Source organism: Pleurodeles waltl, chromosome 3_1, assembly GCF_031143425.1.
Source record: "Pleurodeles waltl isolate 20211129_DDA chromosome 3_1, aPleWal1.hap1.20221129, whole genome shotgun sequence".
In the NCBI taxonomy this organism is placed as follows: domain Eukaryota; kingdom Metazoa; phylum Chordata; class Amphibia; order Caudata; family Salamandridae; genus Pleurodeles; species Pleurodeles waltl.
Window position 1 is genome coordinate 16,818,335 of NC_090440.1, and position 18,782 is coordinate 16,837,116.

Genomic DNA, 18,782 nt, shown 5'->3' on the forward strand with positions numbered 1-18,782 from the left:
TGCTGCCCTTGAGGACTTTGGGCAAGTACTTGTGAGTACCATCAATTATCACTTAAGTCACAGCTGATGCTCTCAGGCTCTGTAATATTGACATGAGTTTTTGGATCGCTCATTCTGCCCTGAGCCCAGTATCAGCTCCATTAGTTGAGCTGTGTGTAAAGTTGAAGTTCCAAGGAAAATCACCTGTGAAAATAAGATGAGGGGGTCAATCCTATAATGGAATGCTCTTCTTGTTCTGGTTTTTCTTGAGGAATACAATTAAGTACTTACTGTTAACCCGTAGAAATAGTCTTCTCACCTGAGGAATCGTTAGTTGTTTGAGATTCGGCTAAGTGTGGAGCTTTGTTTGTGGCTTCTATAAAAGGAAGTTCTGATGAATTATTCTAACCTCTATATTCCTCCCCTCTGTCCAAAGTGCCAAACAGGATCAGGGGACTTCTCTCAGCAATGACTCCAACACACCTCTAGGTGACGCTGTATAGCTCCATAGTGACCTTGCAGCTCTCTGGAAGTGACTGTTTGGCTCTTTGGAGTATTGTATTCAGCAAGAAAAACCTGAACAAGAAGAGCATTCCATTACAGGACTGACTCCCTTGTCTTATTCGACCCCTTCTTGCCACTCAAAAATCAGACATGGAGCTGTGAGGATGGCATTCGAAGGGTCCCAACTTCTAATTTCTTGACTTTTCAGTCCAGTTCCACCTCTGGTCCCGGCGCTCCCTAAGTTCTCCAGGCTGTTGTCGACTAAGCAGCAAGTTGAGGCCTTTAAGGAGGCCATGCTTCAGACTTTCAAGATGCTACCAGCTACCTTTGTAGATCATTGGGACCATTGAGTTGCAGGGGCTTCCGGCCAGACGTCTGCTGGTGGACTCACTTCCAGTGCCATTCCAAAATCCATGCTGGTCCCCTTGTGCAGGTGATGCAGATGGTTCAACGGGATCTGTTCTGAAACTAGTTCCAGCACCAGTCTCCGAGCTGGGTTTGGCCTCACCAAGCCTATGTTATGTGACATGATTAAGGCTGATTGAGAAGTCATGCAATCAGATCCTCAGCTTCTTCCATAAGAGTAGTATTACCAGATGCTGGTGGCCTTTTTCTGCTCTGATTTACACCTTCTTCAACACATATCCAGAGTTCCTCCTAATTATACAGATGAAGGGCTTTGCTTGGTTCTACAGGATACCAGAGGGTTAGGCTGCACCCCCGAAACTGAGCTGGACTCGCAACCTGGTCCATCAGCTGGAGAAAGTGCCTTTTTTGTAGTGCGCAGAGCTCCAGACGTGTTAGCCTGTTGTTGAGATCACATATATTTTCTTAACTGAGAGTCTCCAACCTAGATGACTTCCTCAGCTTCTGTTGCCATTTATTGACATCCTCGCAGACTCACGACCATTGGTCAAAACCCTGCTCATTCCCTCTAGGCAGTCCTGTTGTGACTAGGAGATGTAGACTGACGCCTGGCGACCCTGATTTTCCCATGAGACTCACTACGTCTGATAGTTTTGTAGGATAACAAGCAAAGCTAACCCCACTGCTTTTCCATCTTATCCCTCAGACAAGATATCCAACTGTATTTATGCTTTTGGTAACACTTTTTCCCTCAGCCAACCTGGCATATGGGTGTCATCTGCCCAAACGTTTCAGGATGGACTGGATGTACCAACGTGTTCAGTGATTTGGCCGTGACACCACCAGTTGCATATGCTGCACTGCCAGCACCAGCATAGTGATTAGACCAGTGTTTGGATGCAAACAGCTAAGTTCTGTAGGCATGACCGGGTGTCCCTCATGGATATGTCCATTGATGCTTTAGCCTGCTCAGCGAGAACGATGATTTGGCCAGACAGTAATTTAAAAATAGTCATGCCACAACATAATCCGTAGAATTGTTGCCGCCAGCCTAAGAGTTACACCAACAGGATAATCAAGAGGTTTCGCATCCTGGTAAAGCCATCCTCCTCATCAGGTGCAGAGATTGAGCCAGACTTTTCATTACAGAGGAGATGGTGTTAGGTGAAACCATTCATACCATCAGGGGCTGCAATCATCATCTTCTTCTTCTTCCTCCCCTACAGCAGAGATCCGCAAGCCCTTTTGATTTGTCCTCTGAGACCCACAGCCAGCCGGAGGGTGGCATAATCAGATATTTCCTCTCTGGCTGGAAATCCTTCAGATCAGTCTGATGGGTTTTACAGATTGTTCAAAAGGACCAAGCCCTGCTTTTCGTTTACTTCTTTCCTCTTATTCCCCCACCCTCCCCACCAGGACACGCTTTTGCAGACCTTAACTCAGTTTTAATGTCGGGGTCACCATCTGCCTGGTGATGGGTGTCATTGAATGTCTGCTGGACTCAGCTTTGCAGACCTTACCTCGGTTGTAATGCCAGGAGTCCCCCTCTGCCTGGTGATAGGTGTCATTGAATGCATGCCGGACTCAGCTTTGCAGACCTTACCTCGGTTGTAATGCCGGGAGTCCCCCTCTGCCTGGTGATGGGTGTCATTGAATGCATGCCGGACTCAGCTTTGCAGACCTTACCTCGGTTGTAATGCCGGGAGTCCCCCTCTGCCTAGTGATGGGTGTCATTGGATGCATGCTGGACTCAGCTTTACAGGCCTTACCTTGGTTGTAATCCTGGGAGTCACCCTCTGCCTGGAGATGGGTGTCATTGAATGCATGCCGGACTCCACTTTGAGACCTTACCTCGGTTGTAATGCCGGGAGTCACCCTCTGCCTGGTGATGGGTGTCATTGAATGCATGCCGAACTCAGCTTTGCAGACCTTACCTCGGTTGTAATGCCGGGAGTCCCCCTTTGCCTAGTGATGGGTGTCATTGGATGCATGCTGGACTCAGCTTTACAGGCCTTACCTTGGTTGTAATCCTGGGAGTCACCCTCTGCCTGGTGATCGGTGTCATTGGATACATGCCGGACTCAGCTTTGCAGACCTTACCTCGGTTGTAATGCCGGGAGTCACCCTCTGCCTGGTGATGGGTGTCATTGAATGCATTGTGGACTCAGCTTTCCAGTCCTTACCTCGGTTGTAATGCTGGGAGTCACCCTCTGCCTGGTGATGGGTGTCATTGAATGCATGCCGGACTCAGCTTTTCAGACATTACCTCGGTTGCAATGCCGGGAGTCTCCCTCTGCCTGGTGGTGGGTGTCATTGAATACATGCTGGACTCAGCTTTACAGGCCTTACCTTGGTTGTAATCCTGGGAGTCACCCTCTGCCTGGAGATGGGTGTCATTGAATGCATGCCGGACTCAGCTTTGCAGACCTTACCTCGGTTGTAATGCCGCGAGTCACCCTCTGCCTGGTGATGGGTGTCATTGGATACATGCCGGACTCAGCTTTGCAGACCTTACCTCGGTTGTAATGCCGGGAGTCACCCTCTGCCTGGTGATGGGTGTCATTGAATGCATGCCGGACTCAGCTTTGCAGACCTTACCTCGGTTGTAATGCCGGGAGTCACCCTCTGCCTGGTGATGGGTGTCATTGGATACATGCCGGACTCAGCTTTGCAGACCTTACCTCGGTTGTAAGGCTGGGAGTCACCCTCTGCCTGGTGATGGGTGTCATTGAATGCATGCCGGGCTCAGATTTGCAGACCTTACCTCGGTTGTAATGCCGGGAGTCACCCTCTGCCTGGTGGTGGGTGTCATTTAATGCATGCCGGACTCAGCTTTGCAGACCTTACCTCGGTTGTAATGCCGCGAGTCACCCTCTGTCTGGTGATGGGTGTCATTGGATACATGCCGGACTCAGCTTTGCAGACCTTACCTCGGTTGTAATGCCGGGAGTCACCCTCTGCCTGGTGATAGGTGTCATTGGATACATGCCGGACTCAGCTTTGCAGACCTTACCTCGGTTGTAAGGCTGGGAGTCACCCTCTGCCTGGTGATGGGTGTCATTGGATGCATGCCGGACTCAGCTTTGCAGACCTTACCTCGGTTGTAATGCCGGGAGTCACCCTTTGCCTGGTGATGGGTGTCATTGAATGCATTGTGGACTCAGCTTTCCAGTCCTTACCTCGGTTGTAATGCTGTGAGTCACCCTCTGCCTGGAGATGGGTGTCATTGAATGCATGCCGGGCTCAGCTTTGCAGACCTTACCTCGGTTGTAATGCCGGGAGTGACCCTCTGCATGGTGTTGGGTGTCACCCTCTGCATGGTGTTGGGTGTCACCCTCTGCATGGTGTTGGGTGTCACCCTCTGCATGGTGTTGGGTGTCACCCTCTGCATGGTGTTGGGTGTCACCCTCTGCATGGTGATGGGTGTCACCCTCTGCATGGTGATGGGTGTCACCCTCTGCATGGTGATGGGTGTCACCCTCTGCATGGTGATGGGTGTCATTGGATGCATGCCAGACTCGGCTTTGCAGACCTTACCTCAGTTGTAATGCCGGGAGTCACCCTCTGCCTGGTGATGGGTGTCATTGGATGCATGCCGGACTCAGCTTTGCAGACCTTTCCTCGGTTGTAATGCCGGGAGTCACCCTTTGCCTGGTGATGGGTGTCATTGAATGCATTGTGGACTCAGCTTTCCAGTCCTTACCTCGGTTGTAATGCTGTGAGTCACCCTCTGCCTGGAGATGGATGTCATTGAATGCATGCCGGGCTCAGCTTTGCAGACCTTACCTCGGTTGTAATGCCGGGAGTCACCCTCTGCATGGTGTTGGGTGTCACCCTCTGCATGGTGTTGGGTGTCACCCTCTGCATGGTGTTGGGTGTCACCCTCTGCATGGTGTTGGGTGTCACCCTCTGCATGGTGTTGGGTGTCACCCTCTGCATGGTGTTGGGTGTCACCCTCTGCATGGTGTTGGGTGTCACCCTCTGCATGGTGTTGGGTGTCACCCTCTGCATGGTGTTGGGTGTCACCCTCTGCATGGTGTTGGGTGTCACCCTCTGCATGGTGATGGGTGTCACCCTCTGCATGGTGATGGGTGTCACCCTCTGCATGGTGATGGGTGTCACCCTCTGCATGGTGATGGGTGTCACCCTCTGCATGGTGATGGGTGTCACCCTCTGCATGGTGATGGGTGTCATTGGATGCATGCCAGACTCAGCTTTGCAGACCTTACCTCAGTTGTAATGCCGGGAGTCACCCTCTGCCTGGTGATGGGTGTCATTGGATGCATGCCGGACTCAGCTTTGCAGACCTTACCTCGGTTGTAATGCCGGGAGTCACCCTTTGCCTGGTGATGGGTGTCATTGAATGCATTGTGGACTCAGCTTTCCAGTCCTTACCTCGGTTGTAATGCTGTGAGTCACCCTCTGCCTGGAGATGGGTGTCATTGAATGCATGCCGGGCTCAGCTTTGCAGACCTTACCTCGGTTGTAATGCCGGGAGTCACCCTCTGCATGGTGTTGGGTGTCACCCTCTGCATGGTGTTGGGTGTCACCCTCTGCATGGTGTTGGGTGTCACCCTCTGCATGGTGTTGGGTGTCACCCTCTGCATGGTGTTGGGTGTCACCCTCTGCATGGTGTTGGGTGTCACCCTCTGCATGGTGATGGGTGTCACCCTCTGCATGGTGATGGGTGTCACCCTCTGCATGGTGATGGGTGTCACCCTCTGCATGGTGATGGGTGTCATTGGATGCATGCCAGACTCAGCTTTGCAGACCTTACCTCAGTTGTAATGCCGGGAGTCACCCTCTGCCTGGTGATGGGTGTCATTGGATGCATGCCGGACTCAGCTTTGCAGACCTTACCTCGGTTGTAATGCCGGGAGTCACCCTCTGCCTGGTGATGGGTGTCATTGGATACATGCCGGACTCAGCTTTGCAGACCTTACCTCGGTTGTAATGCCGGGAGTCACCCTCTGCATGGTGTTGGGTGTCACCCTCTGCATGGTGTTGGGTGTCACCCTCTGCATGGTGATGAGTGTCACCCTCTGCATGGTGTTGGGTGTCACCCTCTGCATGGTGTTGGGTGTCACCCTCTGCATGGTGTTGGGTGTCACCCTCTGCATGGTGTTGGGTGTCACCCTCTGCATGGTGTTGGGTGTCACCCTCTGCATGGTGATGGGTGTCACCCTCTGCATGGTGATGGGTGTCACCCTCTGCATGGTGTTGGGTGTCACCCTCTGCATGGTGTTGGGTGTCACCCTCTGCATGGTGTTGGGTGTCACCCTCTGCATGGTGTTGGGTGTCACCCTCTGCATAGTGTTGGGTGTCACCCTCTGCATGGTGATGGGTGTCACCCTCTGCATGGTGATGGGTGTCACCCTCTGCATGGTGATGGGTGTCATTGGATGCATGCCAGACTCAGCTTTGCAGACCTTACCTCAGTTGTAATGCCGGGAGTCACCCTCTGCCTGGTGATGGGTGTCATTGGATGCATGCCGGACTCAGAGCGGTGAGATGTGCTACTTTTGCTCTTCCTCATGTCTTTTGCTGTCCCACATACACTACCTAATGTTCACTGTGGAGTCTGAACAATTCCAATTTGCTGGGCTGCCTTTCAGCTCCGTTACTGTCTGTTGGAGCGTCATGAAATCAAGTTGGCTCTGAAAGCCTTCCTGCTGACCATCATCGAGAGGCTGGATCTAGATACGTACGGACAAGGTGACTGCCATGAGATACCGGTACAAGCAGGACGGAGTATGTTGTTTGATGCTCTGCCAGCAAACCCTGCGCCTGTGGAGGTATCAGGAGCAGGTCTGCATGCTGATCAGCCACCTAGTGCGCTCCCTGAACACGAGGGCTGATGAGCTGAACAAGTGTACCACTAATAGCGTTTCCATCCCGAGATGACACAAAGCATCTTCGAACAGTGGGTCATGCTTTAGTTTTAACTCCACCATCAAGAATGGACAGTGTCAAAAGTGCTGTAGTTCGGTGTTTCCTCCAGGAAAGTCACTGGGAAATGCTTAAAGACTTCCGTGGGACACTGGTCTCATGGGTATGTTCCCACCTTTGCATCTCTTACCGTGAGTTCTGGACAGGCCCGAGTCCATGTCATTCTCAATGCTTTACTCTCCAGTCAGGATCCCTCTTCAGGAGAACCTCTTGATTCAACAACACGGAAATGTCCTGCCTCTGCCACTTCGCAACCTACACCATCATGAGTGTAGATTGAGCAGCAACTGCAGAGCTCTTTCGAATTGCCCGTAGAAGAAGTGGAAGTCATCCTTCCTGCGAGACATCCCTTAACTAAATCCATTTCTGCTGGAGGGTGGGAAGGGTTTGTGGCCTGGTAAGTGATCGGCACTGTAATGCTCTATAGACCATGCTTTCTGATGTGCTCTTTGTTATGTAGTTGGCTGAGAAATGCCTTGCAGTTGACACAGTCAAAGGTTACATGTCGACCTTTTCGAGTTTGCCAGATCAACCTCCTCTTTTTAGATTAACAGTTGTGATCTTTCCTGAAAAGCACATCTCCTAATTGCTCCAAAATCCTTAGTTATACAGTTATTTGGTCATTGCGTTCTTTACGTGCACAGTTTGAGCCAATACATCATTACACATTCTGACTTCTAATAATCAAAGAAGACTTTCTCATTGCAATCACTTCTGTGCTCCCCATGAGGAAGCTATAGACACCATCAGTGCACTTAGCTACCCCGCTCTCTTTTGGACCTTATTAGTGCTTAGGACTTCATCTTCCTGCCAAAAGTAATATTGTCCTTCCGTGTCAGGCCATTGAACGCCCTTCCAGCCTTTCTTGTTGTTTTTGCTCTGCCACAACGCTTGAAAGAGGAGGAGAGGCTTCATTGGCTTGGCCCTAAAAGATCCATGGGCAGGTACATCGATCACGAGGCCAGCTCTTTGTGGCGTTTGCTGGGACCTGAAAAGGTAAAGAAGTGCAAAAGAGGATGCTGGTAAGGTGTATTGTGCTCTGTATTGGCCAGGAAAGAATTCCCATTCCACCGCGGCAAAGGCTGCAACATTGGTGCCGGTCCTGGACAACTGCCAGGCTGCGACATGGGCATCGGTGTGTACGTTCAGGAGCACTAGTGCTTTCACACCCACCTCCGGAGAGTTGGCCATTTGTCCACTTTTGGTTAATGTTCACTCCTCCCCTTTTCGTAGCTTGGTATCTATTCTTTAGGTGAGAAATCTATGATTCGAAATCTCCATCAAAATATCAACTAATGCTCTTTCTGGTGTATACTGGATCTAACAGGAGATTCTGCACCGCACTCACTCCTCCCCTTTTTGTACCCTATTCCCATTATCCAAGTTTGATATCCAAACACTTTTAGTAATAATGTGTTTGGACTGGTGCACGTCCGAGGTCCCTGCGGTCTGACATCATTGCTTGGGGTGGTGCTTCTACGTGACACGGAGGTGTCACTTCCTGGGCAGTGTGAGGTCCCTGCAGAGTCACACGGCACCACCTTAGCAGCAGGTGAAAGTTGTTGGGAAAATTCTCCAGATCTAGTCTAGGACCTGGGATATATGCCAAAGGTGAGTAATCTGCCGCTAGAGTATCCACCAGAAAGAGCCTTACCGAAGGTCCGTAACATGTTCATCCCATCCACCAAAACATAGTGGCACAATAGCATGGCTTTCCTACACTTTGTAATCACCCATACCTTGCCTAGTACCTTTTTTTTTATTTTAATTTTATTTTTTTACTACAGTTTTCAGTGAGCGTCTTCAAAGTAAGAGAACAAAGCATTCCAGAGTTCTCCATCTTTCCTGTACCCGCAGGATCAAAAAGGTGACTAAAACAGTAAAGAGCAACTCTTCGGACCTGCTAATGGTCTTTTAGAGAGTTTTCAAGGATATTTACCAACTAGTGGAAGCCCCAGCTGGTAAATTCTCATGTTGTCGCCTAGCCTGCTCTCACACCTGCTTGAGTCATACTGGATCTTTCGACCCCAGCCACTAGATTGCAAACTAGTGACCCGGAAGTAAACATAGAAGAGTCTCTAGCTAGAGTCATTGTTACACGTAAGTAATAGGTTTCTTTGCGCCTAACGTGTCTTCACACCTTCCTGTTCCAAGCTTCAGGCTGAGTTCTCAAGGATTGTCATGGTCACTTACTCTCCAAGAGTCAGCAGGATAGTGTAAGATGTCCTCCTCTGGCATCTAAAGGCTGATGTAGCTTGTGTTGGCTGGCATGGTAGGGCTGGTGAGACTTAAAAATTTCATGTGTTTTCAAATTCTCTGTGTTCAAATTGAAGCAGAACCGGCTCTTAGAAGGCAATATGACCTACATTAAAGACAACAAAGGTGCTAACTAGATGTGCTTAAAGTGGACAATCAGAGTCTAGAGCAGCAGTTTAAATATTATTCTATGTCTCAGAAGCGTGTGAATGCACCACTGTGACACCAGTGGAATAAGATGACACAGTACTACTATGTATATCCAGCGGAATTTGCCACTAAGACTTCTGTGCTTATATAATGACCTTGTAAGAGTTCTAGCTCTGGAGATACTAGGAGTGCCAGGGATCCTGTCGACTGGGGCGTACTGGGCCCTGAAAGATCCATTAAACCAAAGTCTAACGTGATCATAGTTGCAGCAGAGCACTTGCCTCTCTTCCACCAGCCACATAAGCAGCCTCACGCTCTGTCCTTCTCCCATGTCTAATTGACCGAGTGATGTCCCCTATCGCTAAAAAGGTCTGACAAACTGGTGTCCCCTGATCCCAAAACCACCTTCAGATTCCACACACTCATTTATCTTCCATTTTTAATCCATACAGTTATATCTGAACCTACTAGCGTGAGATGGGTGTGTAGTGGTGGAATGATATGGCAGGTTGTGTTTCCGTGGGGCTCTTTTAATTGGAATTTCATCCAGGGTCATGCTGGTTTGGGTCCCCATTCACTCCAGTGTGTAGGAAAGTGTCCCTTTATGTATGGTGCGTGTGTGTGTATATATATTTATACATATATACACACACACTTTTTTTCTTTTTTTTTTTTCCTCCCTAAATTTATTTGTCGACTTGGTAGTTTCCTGATTGGCAAAGGCTTTACCCTCTTATAAGCCCCTAGTAAGTGGTACCAAGTGTATAGGTGGTAAAGGCGTCCATAGGGCTGCAGCACAGGCTTGTGCCACCTTAAGTGACCCACACAATTTGTGGATGGCAGGCCTGCCAATGCAGACTGCCAGAGTGGTGCAAACTGCTCGACTTTGACTGCCGTCACCATGAGGGGCACAGCCTTACATATATGTCAGATACCCCCTAAGGAAGACCTCTGCAGCCCAGGAGTCAGGATGCATTTTATTTAAGATGCAGACATGTAAGCACAACCTTTATATCCCTATAGTGTCCTTTCCAGTAAAGTACACTGTAAGTACAGGCTGGTCCATAGGATAAAATGGAACTTAAGCCCCAGCAGACGTGGGCTACTACCTCCATTATGGTACTGCCTAGATATGTCAAGGTTGGTGTCAAACAACTTGCTTTCTCTCCCCAACATGAAACTGGTGTCGAGGGATGGCTGGCATGCACCCTGGTGGCACATTAGAGGTTACCCACCTGTTTGCCACCCTTTCTTGTGCTCTGAACGGTCAACCCATGTTTGCTGCTGCCAGGATCGGTTTCTGACCCCCTGCCAGGCACATAGGTGTTCCCATAAGTCAGAGACAAAGACTGAGGCAGAAAGGAGGTCACACCTCCCTGCCCCCGACAATCCCCCCACGAGCTAGTGAATACAGACAGCATAATCAAACAGGAGAGGTAGAAGTATCAGGTTACCACTCAGCTTCCCAACCAACAATCTTTTAATATCAACAGGAGTGTAACCACTTGTCCCAGTATTCACTAAGGAGTCCCTTTAGTTTCTTTTGGGATACCCTCACCAGCTATTTTCTACCACAAGTGTTTTATTTCTCCGATGGTTACACTCCTGTTGATAGTGAATACAGCCATCAGGGCAGTGAGCTTCAAAGGCTTCACCACCCCCGATAGCCATCTGTGCTGTCCCCCAGCTTAGGAAACTGCCCTCCCCTTCCCCCTAGGCACGTTTGCATGTGCTAAGGTGGGAAATTAGGTATGCATGACAATGCACACCCCCAGCAGCCTGGCCACACCTCTAGGGTGAGCAGCCCGGTCTGTGCACTACATTTGGATGTCTGCCATCTTAGAAGTGGCAGAATATAAACTTCTGGGTAGCTAAAGGTGATCTACCCCACCTAATGTGGTTACATCTGGGACGGATCAGCTGTAGGAGCTAGCTTCCCATTGGCACTAACCTCCACACACCCAAATCCCCTAAATACAGGATTTAAGGGACACCCCGGTCACCAGAACCTCAGATCTGATCGACCAACTGAGAAGAAGGACCAAAAAGAGCTCTGCATCACTGACAACCAGATTTTGTCCACTGCACCAGGGCAAAAGAGGGAACTGTGCGAACGACCCTCGTCCTTGGCTGAAACTCCCGACCAAAGGGTCCCTTATGGAAGCCAGACGCACCCTCAGACTCACTTCGACTAGTGGCACTAGTCCCCTGCAAACTGCATGTAAAAACGCTTACAGGCCAATTGGGCCTGATATGGGATCAAAAAACGTCAGGTGGTCCAGTGTCTTCTATGAGTTGTAGTCCTGCCTGCCTCCAAGTTTCAGGCCGCTACATCGCTCCCCCGGACCCTGTAAAGTTGCTGAAGCTTTTCTGCATCTTTACCCCTGCTAAGGCTTGTTGTTTGCCAGTCCAGTAGCTAACCCTCACACATGCTGGAAGTGCAAGGCACATCCTGCAGCCTGCATCTGACATCTGCACCACAGCCGAGATTTTGCATCCCCTTGTCAGCACCTTTGTGGAAGCGGTAAATTCAGCACCAGCGTGAGTCCCGTTCAGCACCACAGATAGCCAGGACAACTCTGCACCAAGGCGCCACGGACCAGGTAGAAGTGAACTGACTGTCGTGGCATAGTCCTAGGCCCCGCACAACCTTAACCCTGTAAGTGTTCGTACTAACTCGACGCCTAAGTGGTCTTTTGTCACCAGTGGCTCCCAGCCATTGACTTCAACGCGAGTCCTGTTCAGCACCACGGACAGCCAGGACAAGTCTGCACTCAGACGCCAGAGGCCAGTTAAAACTGAACTGACTGTCATGATCTGGTCCTAGGCAACTGCACAGCCTTAACCCTGTAGGGTTTCCACATAACTCGTTTCTTAAGTGTAGTTTTGCAACCAGTGATGTTTCTCCATAGACTTCAACGCAATGTTTAAATGTCAGTTCTGCTATGATTTAATTTTGCTTCTAAAATCTATAACTATGATTATACTGATTCAATTCTGTTCATTTTGGTGTCTAAATTTAGATAAAAATAAGCTCTATTTTGATAAATTGGTGTTTGATTTCTTTTGAGTGGCGTCAGTTACCTATCTTTCATGTGGGTGCTCTGAAATGCTTAACACTTGTTCCTCTAAGTAAAGCCTGACTGCTCTTTGCCACAGTACCAGTATTTAAATAAGGATTTACTAGAGTGAATCCAAGGACCATCTTTGGGGCACTGTGAGAGAATTACATGGTGAGGACTAACCCCCACACCACATAATACTCTACGTTCCTGCACAGTGCAACTAGATCTGTAGTCGTCTGTTGACATGGTGGACCATGGCCCCATGTCGGAATGGCCACAACTGGTGGTAGGCCTACGTGGTTTGGCCTGGGAGTTGTTCCTGCCTCCTAAGACATGTAGGGTCTGTTTGCTTCATTCATGTTAGCCTCTGCTGCCAGTTCCACTTACATACTGATGGCCACATCACCAACAAAAACCTAGGTGTTCACATTGTTGACACTGTATGCCTGATTGCAAGACACGTTTTTAAATACCATTGGTTTCAAAACATAGAACACATTCCTGGTTCAGCCTTTAGCAGTCTACCAAAGTGCTTGGTTTACAGAATTGGAGCTGCTGGTCCGTGGTTGCCTGTTTCTTTGCTCATGTTTCTCTGTGGCCCTTTCTAAAGGAAAGGCTTTGATTGTTTCAATCAGACAGGTTTTAGACTGCTTCTTCGTCTTCTTTGTTGAGAACATGCTCCCCACCATACCTGCCAGAAGGTTGTCTTTAGATGAGCAGGCATGGTATAGTGAAGTCTGAAAGTCTGAGTTCTGTTAGGGCTTGGCCATTGCAGTTCTCTTGTGAAGTCCGCTCCTCAGCAACCATCTAAAGATCGTGTACTCCTTGGTGACAAGTGTTAGTCTGCCCCACTCCAGAAGGGTCCTGTGGGACCTCAGAGAGTGGGCACAGTGCCCACATTCATGATTCGCAACAAACCTGTTATCTGTATTCCAAAGGCCTCATGCAGGTCGTTGCTTTACACGTGCAGAGCGCCTACAGAATGAGCACATGCTATTGAACCCTGGGCCTAGGTTCAGGAGGGTTCACCTTTAGTGCTGTGTGCTCTTGCAAAATGAGTGCCCCTGACTGGACACTGTGTCCATGTTTGTGTGTGCACATCCATACTGACCTCATGTTCATTAGGGCATAGACTATAATGTGACTGTTCTAGTTTGCTGCTTGTTCATGTGCTTGTCCTGCTCAGTAACTTATTGTGATTCCCTTCCTGCTTCTAACCCTAGAACAAACCGATCCACATGGAGAACAGACCGGGATATGGGCTTAATGAATGCCATTGGACTGCAAAGAAGGAACCCCACTACGTCAGTGACCTCACAGGGCACCCAGACCCCAGTGCCACAGCTCCAGAATGCCGAGACACAGACTGAGCGTGAGTTGCCAGAGCCCAGCACAGCGTCTACGAGTAGCGAAGGTAGGACACTGCACTGAGTGGGTAGACATAACGCCCTTGCCTCTTAAGTAGGAGCCTTTTCTGATGGGAACTTGTAACTGCATATTCCTCACCTTCAAAATATATACCCAGGTGCTAGACTGGTCTGGAAGCATTTTCAGCATAGCCCCCACGTGCCATTAGGTTGCATTGTGTGGCACCGCAAAATATATACCCAGAAGTGAAAGCTGGACCTGTATAAATGTCCCACCCGAGTGCGCTGATGTCAGTTCTTTTCTTTCTGCGCATTTGTACATGAATACGGCGCTAGAACCTAACTTTTTTCTCGTCCTTTGCTGAGTTTTTTTCTTGAAAACTTTCTCCAGTGGGTAAGGGAACATGTCCCCTTCTAAAGCTACAGGGTTCAAGCCTTGTAGGGACTGTCTCAAGCAGATATCGGTGACACACCTTCATGAGAGGTCTCGATATTTGGGTTCGGGCCACAACTCCCTGTCATGTGAAGAGTGTGTCATTATGCATCTGAAGACAATCTGGGATTGCGAAACCAACTTGACCGTTGCCGAACAATGCAGGAAGTCATGCAATTCCTCCCATGTTCGAAGTAGAGAGCATTAACCAGTTACCATTTTTGGGCCTGTTCCCTCAGCAGATTGTGGGGCTGCATTCTCTCCTTGGCCCTTCTATGGAACGAACAGCCTAATTCACTGTAGTCATCAGATGAGCAGATGAAGTCCTAGACTAACAGATGCTGTCTGTTGTGATGAAAACCAGTGTCCTCCTTGAAATCTTACAGGCTGAGCAGCCCTCATTAAGCCCTTCCTGCTATTCAGTATAGCCATGACACCCACTCTCATGGACACCTGGGCTAAACCTTGTTCCTTGACACCTGTGAAGAGACAGGTAGCACAACACCACAGACCTGCTCCGGGTGAACCTGCTTTTCTGACACAGTACCCCACTCTTGAGAGACTGGTAGTTCAGGCATCTAACAGCGCAATTAATCCCTGCTCTTCCACATGTCCCCTTTCCCACTGAATGTCAGATAGAATTGAGGCATTCGTGAAACTGATGTTCTTCCCAGCTATTAGCTTGCTTGGTTTGTCTTTGGCAGCACATGACAACCCTGTGGAATGCAGCACCACCCATTTCCTCCAGAGTTGGCGGACCATGACATCAGATACTGATAGTTCAGAAGGGCCACACCCTGCCCTGTCCCACTGCATCGGTCACCCAGACCAAAGCCTCTTTTGGAGGAGCACTTACCCATTTTACTACAGGGTGTTCAGAATCTTCTGGGAAACAGTTTGTCCTGGACTCGGAAATCAGAACTGAATGTTACTCCTGCTGTTTCCTGATGCTTAAAATTGGTGGAGGCCACTGCCCTATTTTAGCTCTCCGGGCTCTCGCTTTTTTCCCAGAGACAGGACAAATTCAGAATGCTCACCCTGGCCAAGTACCAGCTGCCCTCGAACCATGAGAACGCAGGGTACCGTTGCAGCAGGATGTCTATTTGCGTGTTCCCATCCTGCAAGCTGACAGGCGTTATTTGTAGATATAAGTGGGCCAGAGACATTTTCAGGTTGATGAGCTCCCCTTTGGCCTCACAATTAAGCCTTAGGTGTACACAAAGATAATGGGGGTCGCAGCATACCTTTGGAGCCCGGGTATACCTGTCTTGCCCTACGTCGATGACTGGCTGTCTAAGGAGGACAGTCGGTTGGAGACCACTTACAGACTATGGCAAGTCTCCTGACATCATTGGGGTTCACTTTCAGTGTGGCAAAGCCTTCACAGATAATACAGCGTTATCGGCCCTTTCTTCCAGATAAGTGAGTCGAGTACATTAAGCCTAAGAACACAATGTTTCTGCCTTGGTCCTAGGTCTCAGTGGGGGTGGCTCCGAGGCTTCTTCTGTTAAAGGATTGATGTCAAACATACAAGCACGGGGCACCCCAAATTCCAGTGCATCATGGGTAACTATGCAATATATACAATATTTACAAAATACTGTTCCATAAGGAATCATACACGAGAACAGTTCTGTTATTTTTCAAGGACTATCTTACTCATTTCCCGGCTACTACAATCAACGTGAGACAAATACATGGAATTATCAGTTTATATTTTTTCAGTCTTCCCCTAACTCAACAAGTAGCTGCTGAAGGCAGGCTTGTCCCGGGCAGTCATCACCCACCTCCAGACTACGCAAACAGTTTTTATTCGTTGGGGTTCACTACCAACATGCCAAAGTCACACCTGACTCCTTCCCAAAGGCTGCCTTTCATCGGAGCTGTTCTGGACACAGTACAGTATTGCACCTTCTCACCAGGCAGAGAGTTCAGGACATTTGAACCATGATCCCGATGTTTCAGCCTCAAGCCGGGATTTTGGTGAGACTGACTCTGATGGTACTTGGAATACTGGCATCCTGCTGTTAAATCACACCAGATGGCATACGCAGTCACTGTAGTGGCATCTGAAGTACCAGTGTAACATCAGGGGAACATCTCCGACAGAATCCAGATTTCAGAAGAGGCTGCAAGAGATGAAAAAGTGATGTGCAGTGATGGCTATTGAAATGCATTCTGGTCAGTGACAGAAGCCCCTCCATTCCCCTCCCGGAGTTGACAGTGGTGACAAATGCATCACCCCTTGGCATTAAAGCCTTCCTGCCAATCATGAAAGGAAGGCTGGTTCTGTAACAAGTCATGAATACTGTGCAAAGAGGTCTTGTGCCTCTGTAAATGGCTGGAACATCAGGACATCTTCCTGGTGGTATCTCTGAACTCAAGGGCAGACTAACTCCCATGCCAGGTCTTTTCTATGGTTCAGGAGAACCTTGGCTTGATCTGTTCACTTCTGGCAAGAACGCCCAGTGTCAGCACTTCTGAGTGTTAGAGTATCCAAACTAGTTCTCGCTAGGGGGTGTATTCTGCTTGGAGTATAATGTGGGACTCCTGTACACCTTTCCATTGATAGCACTCGTTCCCCAAGCTCCTCTAGAAGGTCAGGACTCAAGTCACCCTATTGGCTCTGGCCTGTGCAAGGAGGCATTGGTATAAGGAACTTCTGGAACTGAGCGTCCATGCTCCAATGAGGCCCTCGGGTGTCTAGTTTTCAGAAAGGTCTGGGTTTGGAAGGTTTCCCTCAATGGCTGCCGAGCCCGGGACCGAAAACGCAGGTGTCCTCCTAGAAAAAACAGGTCATTTTGTGATAAATAACTTAGATGTCTCCACAATACGTTTTGGGACCTTCCCTGTTGTGAGCCCTACGCCAATCCACACAAGTGAGGTGAGGTACCAGTTTTATCAGGAGACTTGGGGGAATGCTGGGTGGAAGGAAGTTTGTGGTTCCCCTCAGATGCCAGAACTTTCCATCACAGAAATATGAGGAAAATGTGTTTTTAGGCATATTTTGAAGTTTGCAAAGAATTCTGGGAAGCAGAACCTGTTGAGAGCCACACAAGTCACCCCACCTTGGATTCCCCTAGGTGTCTAGTTTTAGAAAATGTACATGTTTGTTAGGTTTCCCTAAGTGCTGGCTGAGCTAGACCTAAAAATCCCCACCTAGGCACTTTGCAAAAAACGCGTCAGTTTTCAGTAGGAGAATGTGATGTGTCCACGTTGCGTTTTTGGACGTTTCCTGTTGCAAGCACTAGGCCTACCTACACAAGGAGAGGTACCATTTTTTATCAGGAGATTTGGAACACAGAATAGCAGAGCAAGTGTTATTAACAATTGTCTTTCTGTATAGTGTGTAGGAAAAAATAATTTTGAGAAATGCCCTGTAATGCTCATCCTAGCATGGACATTCACAAATTCAATGATGTGAAAATTACTGCTTCTAAACTCCATATCTTGAGCCCATTTCAGAAATACATAGGTTTTCTTGATACCTATTTTTCACTCTTGATATTTTACCAAATTAATTGCTGTATGCTTGAAAAAACATAGCAAGATGCAGCTAAGTTATTAGCTCTGGGTAGCTTGAGTTCTTGGAGAACGTACAAGCCCCGCAATCAGACGGGCCCAGTGGACGTAAAGGGTACATTGCTTCTAAAATCTGCCATAGTTCGAGAAAGTTACAGATGAAAACATAGACAGAAATTTTTCAACTGAATTTCAATATTTTTTACTTCAACTGTTCCTTTTTTTTTTTATAGGAAAACCTTGAAAGATCTACACAAATGAAATCTGAATTTTGTCCACTTTTCAGAAATATATAGATTTCTGGGCTCCACCATTGGTTTCACACCTATTTCTGTCGCTAACTGGAAGGAGGTTGAAAACACAAACAAATAGGAAAAATGGTCTATGTCCCAGTAAAAGGCCAAACCTGTGTTGAAATACTTGGTTTTCTGATTCTAGTCGGCCTGTTCCTGAAAGCTGGGAAGATGAAGATTTTAGCACCGCAAACCCTTTGTTGATGTCATTTACAAGGGATAAAAACAGATGCTTTTTTCTGCAGCACTTTTTTCCCCATTTGTCCTAAAATAAGAACACATTTTAGCTGTATTTTGGCTAATTTCTCGATCCTCACCAGGGGAATCCACTAACCCTGGGTACCTTTCGAGTCCCCTGGATGTTGGGGAAAAAAGGACACAAATTTGGCCCTTATAGCTTATGTGGACAAAGTTATGTGGGCCTAGGCGCACACTACCCCAAGTAGCCCAAAAAAGCTTAGCACAGGAGGGGGGAAAGGCTTAGCAGAGAAGGGGTTAAGCCACCTGTCTTGACTCTGTTTCTAAAAGGTTTGCAGACAAGGTTTCCACCTTCTTCTTTCAATATGCTGCAGTGGGACTTGAATCTGGTCCTCACTTCCTGATGGATTCCCATCGTGAGCGCATGCATAGCTGTCCTCTCAGGTTTCTGATTTTTAAAACTGTCTTCTTGATGGCTATAACATCTGCTCAGAGGGTGAGCGAGCTTTAGGCTTTCTCGGCTCAACTTGTCCACACTACATTCTTTAAGGACAAACTGGTCCTCTGAATGCCTCCCTCCTTTCTACCCAACATGGTGGCCCCTTTCCACTATTCTGGCACTGTTTGCTCCCCCTCACCCTTAAAGAGGAGGCGAGGTTCCATTGTTTGGCTCCAAAGAGGGCCTTTAGTTTTTATACCA

General features: G+C 48.4%; 1 protein-coding gene across 5 annotated transcripts in view; it reads left to right on the plus strand.

The window, feature by feature from the left end:
* The window catches only part of AMBRA1 (autophagy and beclin 1 regulator 1), a 667,981-nt gene that overhangs the window by 599,830 nt on the left and 49,369 nt on the right, over positions 1-18,782 (plus strand). For all 5 annotated transcript variants that reach the window (XM_069221711.1, XM_069221710.1, XM_069221709.1 and 2 more), the window contains one exon: positions 13,493-13,683. In XM_069221711.1, coding sequence (XP_069077812.1) covers positions 13,493-13,683 — 191 coding nt within the window. The remainder of the gene's footprint in view (positions 1-13,492; positions 13,684-18,782) is intronic.